Source organism: Staurois parvus, unplaced genomic scaffold, assembly GCF_062004578.1.
Source record: "Staurois parvus isolate SC_StPar_1 unplaced genomic scaffold, SC_StPar_1.0 ptg000780l, whole genome shotgun sequence".
NCBI lineage: Eukaryota > Metazoa > Chordata > Amphibia > Anura > Ranidae > Staurois > Staurois parvus.
This window is the reverse complement of record NW_028318576.1, coordinates 408,291-420,495: the sequence shown is the minus strand read 5'-3', so window position 1 is coordinate 420,495 and position 12,205 is coordinate 408,291. Positions and strand designations below refer to the sequence as shown.

The window sequence follows — 12,205 nt, the reverse complement described above, 5'->3', positions numbered from 1 at the left end:
TCCATGGATATGCCTCCCCAGACCATCACTGACCCACCACCAAGACGGTCATGCTGAATGATGTTACAGGCAGCATAACATTCTCCATGGTTTCTCCAGACCCTTTCATGTCTATCACATGTGCTCAGGGTGAACCTGCTCTCATCTGTGAAAAGCCTATGGCGCCAGTGTCAGACCTGCCAATTCTGGTGTTCAGTGGCAAATGCCAATCAAGCTCTATGGTGCCAGGCAGCAAGCACAGGGCCCACTAGAGGACGTCAGGCCACTCTCATGAAGTCTGTTTTTGATTGTTTGGTCAGAGACATTCACACCAGTGGCCTGCTGGAGGTCATTTTGTAGGGCTCTGGCAGTGCTCATCCTGTTCCTCCTTGCACAAAGGAGCAAATACCGGTCCTGATGATGGGTTAAGGACCTTCTACAGCTCTGTCCAGGTCTTCTAGAGTAACTGCCTGTCTCCTGGAATCTCCTCCATGCTGTTGAGACTCTGCTGGGAGACACAACAAACCATCTGGCAATGGCTCATATTGATGTGCCATCCTGGAAGAGTTGGACTGCTTGTGTAACCTCTGTAGGGTGCAGATATCACCTCATGCTACCAGTAATGACACTGACCCTAGCCAAATGCAAAACTAGTGAAAAACAGTCAGAAAAGATGAGTAAGGAAAAAAATTTCTCCACCTGTAAAACCATTCCTGTTTTGTGGGTCGTCTCATTGTTGCCCATCTAGTGCACCTGTTGTTAATTTCATTACCATCAAAGCAGCTGAAACTGATTAACAACCCCCTCTGCTACTTAACTGACCAGATCAATATCTTGGAAGTTTAATTGACTTGATGCTATACTCTGATTAAAAAGTGGTCCTTTAATTTTTCTGAGCAGTGGATATATATTTATTTTTATTTATTCTGTATATATGTAAATATATTTTTAGTACGCTGTTTGTAAGATTTTTAATAAACAAAAATGTACAAATTTGTGCCTTTGTCCAGTTAGAATTTAGGTCTTTTTTTTTTTATTCAATATTTTAATTGAATGTATTAAAAAAACATATCCCAGGAGTTTAATTGACTTGATGATATACTCTGATTAAAAAGTGTTTCTTTAATTTCTTTGAGCAGTGCATAAACAGCTCTGTATTTCTTGACAAAATGTATGTTAATCCAAGAAACAAAAAGAGTCCTGGCCCTTGTCTTCATTATCTTACTTCAAGCAGGACATTTGTGGATTTCTTTGAGTTATTATACAAATGTCAGTTATCATTAGGTGATACAGAAGGGATATCTTAATGGAGCAAAATTAATAGGTGGCTAATATTTGGTGGTTATTTGTGTAGGTGCTTCTGTCAATGTCTTTTAAAGGGTTTTTATGATTTTGTAATAAAAACAAAGAGATATGATATCACTGTTATGGAGTGCCACAATTTTAAAATGTGTTCTGGTTAAATTTTAATTTACTTATATTTTTAGGGGACATTGGGGCAAGAGGCTTGCACACTTGCCACACAGAAGGTGTGTGGAAATCTCCCTAAAATTCTATCTTTGACAGTTGTCACCTAAACTATTATACTCATTGGAAGATATCCTGGCTACCTCTGCTCTGGGGGTATTTTTAAAACTCAGAATTTTTCTTTACTTTTAATTGAGAACAGTCACTAGGACAAATAGTGAAGGTTATTCTCCTCCACAAGGACACTCACAGTTTTAACAAAAGGTTTTAATTCTCCCATGCTCTATCCAAAACAAGAAAAGACGTTTGGATTTCTGCTTTATGTAATTTTTGCTATTATGCATTTAGCTGCAGTAAAAATAAATGTATTAAACTGCTAGCAAGAGTACAGTTGTGAACAGGTCTTTATTCAAATATCAGCTTCTCAAAGATTTTCACTGCGGACTAAAGTTAGAAATATTTGTCTTTTATCCTGTGACAGGCATTTGGAGAGGAAATTGCACCCATCAGCTCAAAAGTGAACACAGTGAATGATGTGGCTAGTCGGATTTCTGCTCTAGATATTCAGCCATCTGCAAAAACCGCTCGCCAGTTGGATGACCTGAACATCAGATGGAAGCTTCTACAGGTATACCATACTCTGCACTCTTCTTCAGAGAAGTTAAAGCATTGATTTTTATACTCAGTAACCGAGTTTGTAGCTTAATGACTAAAAAGAAGAACACTGTTATTTCTGAGAATAGACAGCAGGAGATAATCACATCTAAATGTAGTCACTTCAATCATTGTGCAGACTGCCATGGTGTTGTATTGTTCATCTATCATGATACACGATTTTCAGTGATTATATAATTTGAAGTATCTGTTTCTGTTAATATATTCAAACAGTATATATACAGCATACAAACCATTACTGTTGACCAAGGGGCATAACGTAAAGATTTGACTTGCATAGATCACTATATTGAAACAAGGAATAAGTCTCTTTCCTTTTTTTGATAGAAGTAGATACTGTATGTATGTGACTGGATGAATGAGAGAAACCATTTGACTCCCCCATCCACGCTAGACAGCATGGATGGAGGAATCTCCTCTGCCAACAATTGTATTTTCCATCTAGCCCAGTCAATCAACTTTGCTGACAGGGCTACCCATGGCTTGAATTCCTGCTGAATATTCAAACCATGCATGGCCAGCTTAAATGTGGTACCTTGTGCACGCATTTTTAGTATCCCATTGTTTAATTGTATTCTTTATTCAAACATCATTAAAATCCATAAATCCATTTTAGTATGAAATTGATTAAAGCCACATTTAACAGAGACCACTGAAAATTGATTCTTTGGGATGTTTCATCAACAAAACACAAACGCTTAAATGCTGTTACACCAAGGCTCTGCAATAGTCACCAATCCTCGGTTACCTTGCCATCAAATCTTTGTTCTTTAGAAAGGCGCAAGAGAGGGGCTGACATGCTGTTCTACCCACAGCGCTCTGATTGTGCACAGGATATTATATTCAGAACTAGTAATCCGCAATCATTACTGTAACATATAATTTTCTTTTTTTCACTTTTTTATTTTTATGGTGTAAAAGAATCTGCAAATCCAAATGGTAGATAACATTAAGCCTCAGTTACAAGGTACAAATGTTTCTGGCAAGTATCAGCCATGTACTTCTTTTCATTGGTATCCAAAGCCCACATAAGAGACAGTGTGTCTAAATCCCCCACCCCTCCTTTCCCACACACACAAAAATTCAAAGAAACTTAAATGGAATTGGAATTTACACAGGATTATTTATAAAGAAGTGAATTTGACATTCACCAAACATTCAAAGGTGTGTAATCTTTCACTATAATGTAAAACATGCCCCAAGAACATTACCCTACCCCATAGTGACCAAACCCGTTTGCTGTTGTGTTTGTAAAACTTGATTATTTGCTGGAGGCTTCCTTCTTGTCTGTTCTCCACTTGTTGTAAATTGGCCTTGTAACATGTAATGTTCCTTTTCCCATCCAATTTGCCCTGTAGTATGTGTAATATTTACACTAGTCTATGCTTTTGAATGTCTTCTCTTCCTTGCACTTATGGTTATCTAAAAAAAACTGAATTTAGATCCATATTTCTCTCTGTATTTTCAGATGTATAGAGGTGATCATAAGCATGATGGACAGAGTGTCCTTTCTTTTTATATAAGTTTCATTGATTGCTAATTAGGAAAAGATTCACAATCTGTTATAAAAGAAAGATGGCAAACGTTAATAATGCTATCAAAATAAAAATATGCAAGTGTAGCATTGAAGAAAAACAAAGCACATCTTCAAACAGAAGTATAAAAAAACCTCAATTAAAATATAGTCAAGGGCATTGGCTTCAATTACTGGAGCATGAAAAGGGATAGCTATATTTCAGAGCAGGCAGTGTTAATGTCATCTTGGTTTAGCTTTTTATATTTCCAAAGGCTGGTTGATTATCATTAAAGTGTATGCAAACTCTAATGATGAATTTTTCTAATTTGCTCTATTTTTTTTTTGTTAAATATACAGTTGATGGTGTTTTGCTATGTTTGTTTGAAAAGTACAACAAAATAGCTGTTTATTCAGCCAGAAATCCTATCACTTAGTATAGTTGCTTTCCTAGAACAGGAATTGTGTTAATGACAGGATTACCAGAAAAAGAGAAAACAAATGCAGTAACCACATCTACGGACAAGTACTGTAAGCTCATCATTTTTTTGTTTTTGGGCTTAGATATGCTTTAAAACTTCTAACTCTTTCTTTCTCTACTCTTTGTACTCCTTCCCTCCTTCTCCAGCAACATCTTCTCCACCATATATATTATGGAATTGATCATTTATAGGCCATGAAGGTGGGCCCCAGTAAGGAGGCTCCTGGAGCTAATTAGAGATTAAGGGTATTATACTATGACATTCAGCACTTGCTTACTGTGCTGGTGAAAGGGATGAGGTGGTGTGGGGTTTATAATTTACACCAAGACCTTGAAATGTTATACCCCTAAAAAGATCAGTTGATGCTGAAAAATACTGCTGAGCTATTGAGGACAGGGTAGTAAGCTGAAAATGAAGGGTAAATGGTGTAGTACTACCCCGTAGGAGTCTCTGAGTTTTGGGTCACCCTATAGCTCTGCACAGCCAGGCAACACGCATTTTCTTTCAAACGTTGCATGCTGGAGACAGTAAAGAGTCCTTGAGCTTGGTTTTGTGATTTTATTAAGGGGTTTAGAACTTGGATGGGGTTGATGGGTGTATGGAATGCCCAAATAACTGTAGAAAGGTGAGGACACACTCCTTAGCAACTATGTACAGATGTGGACAAAAAGAATAGTCTCTCCTTTAGGAGTGTTCCAGCTCTCTGGTGTACCTCCTCAGACCCCAGATGAATCCTCCTCTTCACACAGCTGCCCGAGAATATTCCCTGAGCAAGGGGGCCCAGAAGCTGCCAATTTAAAGCAGTAATCCTGGATGAGAAGCTAATTGAGTTCACCTGACTGCCCTCTCCCCTAAATGGGCCCAGGGGGTGTATTCACGCTGTCCTTTCCTGCAAGCTTAATGGGTTGCTGGTTGCCTTCAGGCCTTTCACTGGGCTGGCTCCTTCCCTGCTTCAGGATTTCCTCCTTTGGAGATGGTGGCACAGTGGAGATCTTCTTCTCCCACAACTCCCTCCCAGGCTCCAAACTCCAACTCCTCACTCCCAATCTTCCACCCGACACACATTGCCCCGATCAGGCTCTCTCATACTTAAGCGCTGTCCTGACCCCATGCCAAGCCTCCTTCTTGGGGAAACTGCCTTCTAGAAACTTCTCAAGCATCTAGAGCAGGGGGAGGTATCAGGGAACTGACCTGCAGAGCCCTCAGCCATGACCTAAATTTAACCTGGCTGACTCATCCCAGGCTGCTATCCAGGCTCTAACTAAAAAACCTAGCTAGCTCCCCTGGCTAACTAGAGGGGCTTACAATGGTAATTACAGTACTGATGCCCCCTTTTCCCCTGGCAACTGATATTATCCAGATTTGGTCCCTAGTAGTGTACTGACTATGCTAACAACTCTTGTAATACTTGCTTTTGATTCAGATCTACTTTTGGTTTAAATGTGACAGCATTGACATGTTGACACTGCCAGGTGCTACATAGAGAAGTTGGTGGGGGGGGGGGAGGGGGGATCCCCAGTTCTACCTTCAAAACATGTCACTGTCTTTTGCGTGAACCTTGTCCCCAAACAGCACACTTAAAATCCAATCCTCCATTATCCTTCCCATTCTCCAGGACATGCGTGAAAACCATAGACAGTTTTTATAATGCAAAAAAAAGGTGTTCAAAAATGCTTAAGCTCAGAACCCTGAACCTTTCACCAAACACACCCACAAACAACCTACTATTTTAGATATACAGTACACTGAAAAAAAGAAAATCCAAATAATTGCAAGTTCTCCAAATTACAACCAAAACTTTTTTTAAATTTAGGATTGACTTGGGAAGAGTAAATACATCTGTCAAACTTTTACTGTTGTCTTTGACCATTTTAGGTTGAGGTCACCTCACTTCCTGTCCCTGAGATAATAGCGGTTGTCACCAGCACAAAAAGGCACAAATGGTAATGATTATCTTCAAAATACAAACCAACATCACTAAGTGTACAGACAAGGGAACCAAAACAAAATACAAAACCCACAAGAAAAAGTACACCCTAAAACAAGTGTCTGCTCCACAAAGATTGTATGAAAAAGGAATAAAAATGTTATTATAAATTATATGGCACTATACAAATGTGTAATGTCTAACAAATTATACATTTGTGAAAGAGTCAGTAATCTGCATTAAAAATGCTGCTATGTGAAATATTTCTAAGTACAGCAATCCACCTCCCCCTCTCTTGTTTTTGGCTAAAATATAATTTTGAAAGTGAGAACCCTTACCAGTTTTTCTGAAAAATATTTTTGTTTGCTCTCTATGTCCCCAATTTAGAGATTTCTGATCACTTCCTGGTATGACATCTATCATGTGGGGTCATAGACTACAGTAAAATCAGCTTAATATAGTCCTTCCCTATCCTGTCCAAAACTAAACAGAGGATTGCCTGGACCGGAGCTTTCATTCCCACAGAAAGATCCTCCCAGTTACAAATGGATCGGATTTTTCTTTCATCAGAATTATTTAGAACATTCAAATATGCATTTTTTTTTAATTTCAGTACACTTGCCGTCTTTCTGTCTTTCCTAATCAGCATGCATCTGATTACCACAACACACTCCTAAATCATATGAATTTAAAAACCATGTAGCCCAATTATATTCATTAAAAAATCATTATTTTTCTTAAATACTTCAAATACTTTTTTTATTTCCACACTATCTTATACACAGGAGAAAGCAGACTAAATATTCCCATAAACATTATGTGGCAGTCTCTGGCTGCAAGTTAAGCCGGCCATACCTGGATCGAAATTTGGCTGGTTCAGCAGGGACCAGCCAGATTTTGATTTATATATGGGAAGACTGGTTGTACACAGGTTGATCTATCTTGTACAGATAGCCTGTCGGAAAACTTTCTCTTGATCAGCCCTGCTGGCTATAACCAGCGGTGCTAAGCAATGTATTCTGATGGTGGGGAAGTTTCCCTCTTATCAGAATACAATAATGCAGCGGGAGGAATTCCCCTATCCACAGCAAGCATGTGGACGGGGAAATCAAGTCATTTTCTTTTGTTCAACCTGCTGGTTGAACAAAAAAAATTACTCACTAGTTAGAAATTATTGTTTTTCCTCTGATACACCAGAGGACTTCCTAAGAGGACTGTTTGTGTTTAGGGAGGTTTTGGCTTACACAGATGGCTGAAAATGTTGCCTTTACAGTATGACCAATTTCTAATGTCTGTGGCCAGTCAATTAGGGAAATCTATGCCCTATAAATCAATCATACTCTATTACAGTTTACATTTTTGCCATTCCTTTATATTTTTTTAGGCACAGGGAGCTGGAGGAGTAGGTGTTTAGGTAAATTAAAGAGGAGGGAAGTATAGGGAAGACCTAAGAAGTGTGATTATGTTCATTTGCTTAGTGGAAAGGCAGGTGAATATGATGCTCTCTTTGAGGCTATGAAAACTCCTCTTGTGCATATGATGTCATTAGGAATTTCAATGAAAAAACCTATTAAAAGTGTATATTTGCCCAGAATGAAGTCAGACATTTGAAATGTACCTAGCATTCTCAACTCCCTCACATAGCATATTCCACTCCGTCCCCTAGGACTCTTGGCATGAGTGACCTATATGAACTTTTATGCCAAGCTATGCAAAATATGAAAACATCTCATTGAAAATAGTTGCTACTTCAAGAATCTTTGCATGCAATATGAAGTAAGATGGCAAATACCATCTGTGTACAAAGTATATAACCCCCTGCTGACCTAAACAAAATAAGCTACAAATAAATAACTTTATAATAAAAAATAAATAAAGTTTTCACAAAACAGATGCACTTCTGCACTGGACTTATGTGCATTTCCACAGGATTTTGTGTGCCAAGCTATCCCAGGAGCAGCAGTGAGGCACAGTACATCAACTGTGCCTCCAAACGGTTGGAATGTAGGTGAATTTTTGTTTTGTTAACTGCTTGCCCGCCACCCTATAGCAGATGTACTGCTACAGCGTGGCACGGCTGCTCAAAATAACCCTTCTAAACAAAGGGTTAAAATTTTATCCCAAAGCTAAACTTAATAAGTTTCAAACTTATGTTGATATACATAAGTTTACCATGTAATTGTCTCTTAAAAGATACTTTTTATCTAACCAGCTTCCCAGTGTAAGTACAAATAGTGAGGTGAAACCTTCTAATCTGAGGAATGCCTCTCTCTACAACCCAGCCGCTCAGGCCCACTCCCATGTTAATATTTTCAGAGACATGCTCATCAAGGATCTAGAGTCCTTACGAATTAAGAACCACAATAACCAGTGGTCTATTGATGCCGGGATTAAATAGCTCCTAGAAAATATTTACAAATCAGAGGCGTTGCAATGGGGGCCAAGTTTGTCCCAAGCCTAGCTAATTTGTTCATGGCTAGGTGGGAGGAGGACATCATATATTCCAGAGAATGGCAAGAATTAATTTTTTTACCGTCGTTATATTGATGATATTTTACTGTTATGGAAATGAGGAGTCTTTGATCAACTTTTTTGGCAATCTGAACAATAATGATCTAAATATTCAACTTATGTGTATGATCATAAAGAGATGAATTTTCTTGACTTGACTTTAATGAATCAAGGGTCTAAGATCATTACTAAATCATATTTCAAAGCGACTGATAGGAACAGATATATCCCGGTCGAGAGTTGTCATCATCCTTCTTGGCTGCATAATATACTGAAAGGCCAATTTATGAGGATAAGGAGGAATTGTAATAATATGGAGGATTTTTTCTCTGAAGCAGAGATTCTAAAAAGTTGATTTTCCGAAATGGGATATGATGATGTAACATTGGATCGGGTGATTAGGCAAGTAGCAGAGATGGATAGGTCCTCAATGTTAGCTATCAGAGATAACAGGCCTACTAGAGCCTACCCCTTTGTTACCAATTTTTCAATCCAATATAAAGAAATATCTATGATTATAAATAAAAATTGGGGAGTGCTAAGGGTCAGTCCTTAGCACTCCCCAATTTTTATTTATAATCCTAGATGTTTTTTAGCAAGGTTCTTACCAGAGAAAGCTGAAGTCACTTTCTGCAAGGCTAGTCCACTGAGAAACAAAATAGCACCAAATGTTACAGATCCTCCTGATTCTACCTATTTTTTCTCACACATAAAAGGTTTTTGTCCATGTAACAAATGTATTATCTGCAAGTGTGATGGGACACGCAAAATAATGTTAGACACCTTTGAGTCCCATTCCATGGGTAAGAGCTATAACTCATTTATTTCTTGTAATAGTTTATCTCATTGAATGCCCATGCAAGAAACAATATATCGGCAGAACTACAAGGAGGTTGAGAGAGGTTAAGAGAGCATGTGTATAATATTAAAAAAGGCTTCAAGGAGCACTGTCTCTCAAAACATTTCAGATATCATCATCATAGAGATCCATCTCTTCTGAAGTTTATGGGAATTGATCTTATTCATTCCCATTGGAGAGGCAGCCACAGACGCAGGGCTGTATCTAGGTTGGAAACACGATGAATTTTTGAGATGCAGACCCTTGCACCTTTGTGCCACAACATTGATATTGACATCAATTGCTTAATTGACAACCACTGACCTCTTGCATCCCTTTACTCCTTTTTAGGTGTTATAGCTTTAATTTTTTAGGTATTATAGTCTACTTTTACTCTATCCTATTCTATTTTATTAGGAGCTTCCTTTTACTTTTTTTGGTCCTTTCACCTATGACATTTTTGATCTGTGTTCTTCTTTTGAATTTATTCTACTCTTTTTTGGGTATTCTATTCATGGGAACATATTTTTACAGCTTAGCTGATTTTTTTCATCATGATTCTTGCACTTTATTTCATTATGATACCGGCATTCATTTTAAGACTTATTATGGTCATTATTTTACTTTTATTCACCTATATTTTTATTTATACATTGTCTCCATATCCAGATTAGTTTTTTATGTAGGATCTCATTTCTTATTTATTTCACCCCAATGGGTTTCCCAATTTTAGGAATTTTTGCATGTATTTGATCTATAGGTTTTTATACAATTTCATACTTTTTTATACAGTTTATATTGATGGTACGATAAGACCAGCACACATATTGGGACTCATTTTGGTTCCTATTTTTAAAATTTTTATATTTCATATATGTTCTTTGTTTTTTAGTAATCTATCCATTTTTTAGATTGGCTTAGATTACCAATTTTGCACATATAGGAAGTATCCCATATATTCATCGATCCATCCCATATGGATCTTTACGCCATTCCTACTAGGAAGGCTTATATATTTATTTTTTTCCATTTCAAGTGCATCACATTTGCCATATTTTAATGGTGATTACCGGATGATTCCCCGCACACTAATATCTAAACTGGGACTAGTAAGCTTATTCAGCAAATTGTATCTGTATTTTTTCCCGTTCTGTCTGAGGAAAGCTTGGGTATTGTTTTGCTCTGCTGAGGAGTCCTTTGTTGTGTAGCTGGTCTTTTGGACTCCAGGAAAATGGCACCCGTTTGCGCACACATGCTCAGGGCTATAAATAGGTTTACATTGACGTCAATTAGCAGGCGTATCCCTTTGAAAACGTGCGTGCGCATGAAACGCATTAGAGAGGAGCCTGCGTCTTAACGTCACACCTCCGAGTCCAAATGAAGGTCCAGCGGCCATTTTTGTAAGTGTTTTTATGCCTTACATTTTTATTCTCTATGTGGATGTACCTACTGTTTTAATAAAGTACTACACTATCAGCCGATTTTCTCTGGCTCTTTTGTGAGCTAATTTCTCAGGATTCCCACCGAGTTCACTTTTGGAGGGTTTGAATGCTGTTTGGTGTCACCATCCCTATCTGAAACATTGTGGCTTTCATGATCCCATGTCTGGTTGGTGTACAGCCTGACCTGCCTGGGGAGGATCCATTATCTCCTGCGCTCAAAGACTCAGATCAAACAGGCGTTAGTGACAAGCAGCGTGTTGTGTGTTCATCCACTGGTGATCAGAGGTTGTGCAGCTCTATCATGAAGCTGGGGAAGCTTAATAAAACTGTAGAGGAAGATGAAAGAGAGCGCACAAACCTTGCGCATTACCTCAATAGATAGTGACTAATTTTATTAATAAGGAAATTTAGTCAGTTAGACTAAACAGGCTGAACTGCTGTAATACTGACACTCAGTGGCTGAATATATCCTTGCCATGGGAATTCTGCCATACTGAAGTTTCTATCTGCTCAACCCAGCTCTGATGAAGAAGGGAGCACCCTTCGAAACGCGTTAGCCTTCATCCCCCCCCTTTTCGATTTACCTGTAACCCTGTTTGGATTATGGTTACTTATGCCTGTTATACCATCACTTTGTGAGTATATTTCCTTATTAATAAAATTAGTCACTATCTATTGAGGTAATGCGCAAGGTTTGTGCGCTCTTTCTTTCATCTTCCTCTGCCTGGGGAGGATAACAGAGTTTATAGCTGTTAATGCGCATTTTATATGCGCTTCTGGTGAATGCATATAAAGGAATACCTTTCATGGGTTCACCATCACTGCAAGTCACCTGTTCATTTCACAGATTTATTTACTGGACTCTTCTATATTATTGTTTATCATATTTGTGCCATTTGTCGTATATTTCACATTAAGTTACTATTTTATTTGTTATCACCCAACGCTGATGGCTCAGTATCATGTATTCCTTCACGATACTTTTTAGCATATTTAATATTGTTAAATGAATGATAGATTCACTTTCACATTCATCCCATTGTCAGCGCTGATTAGAGCGCCTCACTGTGCCTTGTTTGAATATTGCTGTTATATATCAACTTATTGTTGCTTTATTTAATTTATTTATTTCATCATTATTTTATATATTGACACACACGTTTTAGGACACATATATGATTTTAACTTATTTTTAGCGCTGCACCTTTTACTTTTCATCTATTAGTGAGGAAACCAAGGGCGGTCCTTTAGTGCTAGCAGCCCACACTCCTTTACCTACTCTGAGTGCTCACTGACATCCTGTACCACGTATATATATGTGATTTGCATTTCCATGCCGCTATTGGCTGCTGGGGATATCAATTACCAGGA

General features: G+C 38.1%; 1 protein-coding gene across 9 annotated transcripts in view; it reads left to right on the top strand.

Moving 5' to 3' along the window:
- Positions 1-12,205, top strand: part of UTRN (utrophin) — a 943,118-nt gene that overhangs the window by 741,995 nt on the left and 188,918 nt on the right. For all 9 annotated transcript variants that reach the window (XM_089654601.1, XM_089654598.1, XM_089654599.1 and 6 more), the window contains one exon: positions 1,928-2,074. In XM_089654601.1, coding sequence (XP_089510727.1) covers positions 1,928-2,074 — 147 coding nt within the window. The remainder of the gene's footprint in view (positions 1-1,927; positions 2,075-12,205) is intronic.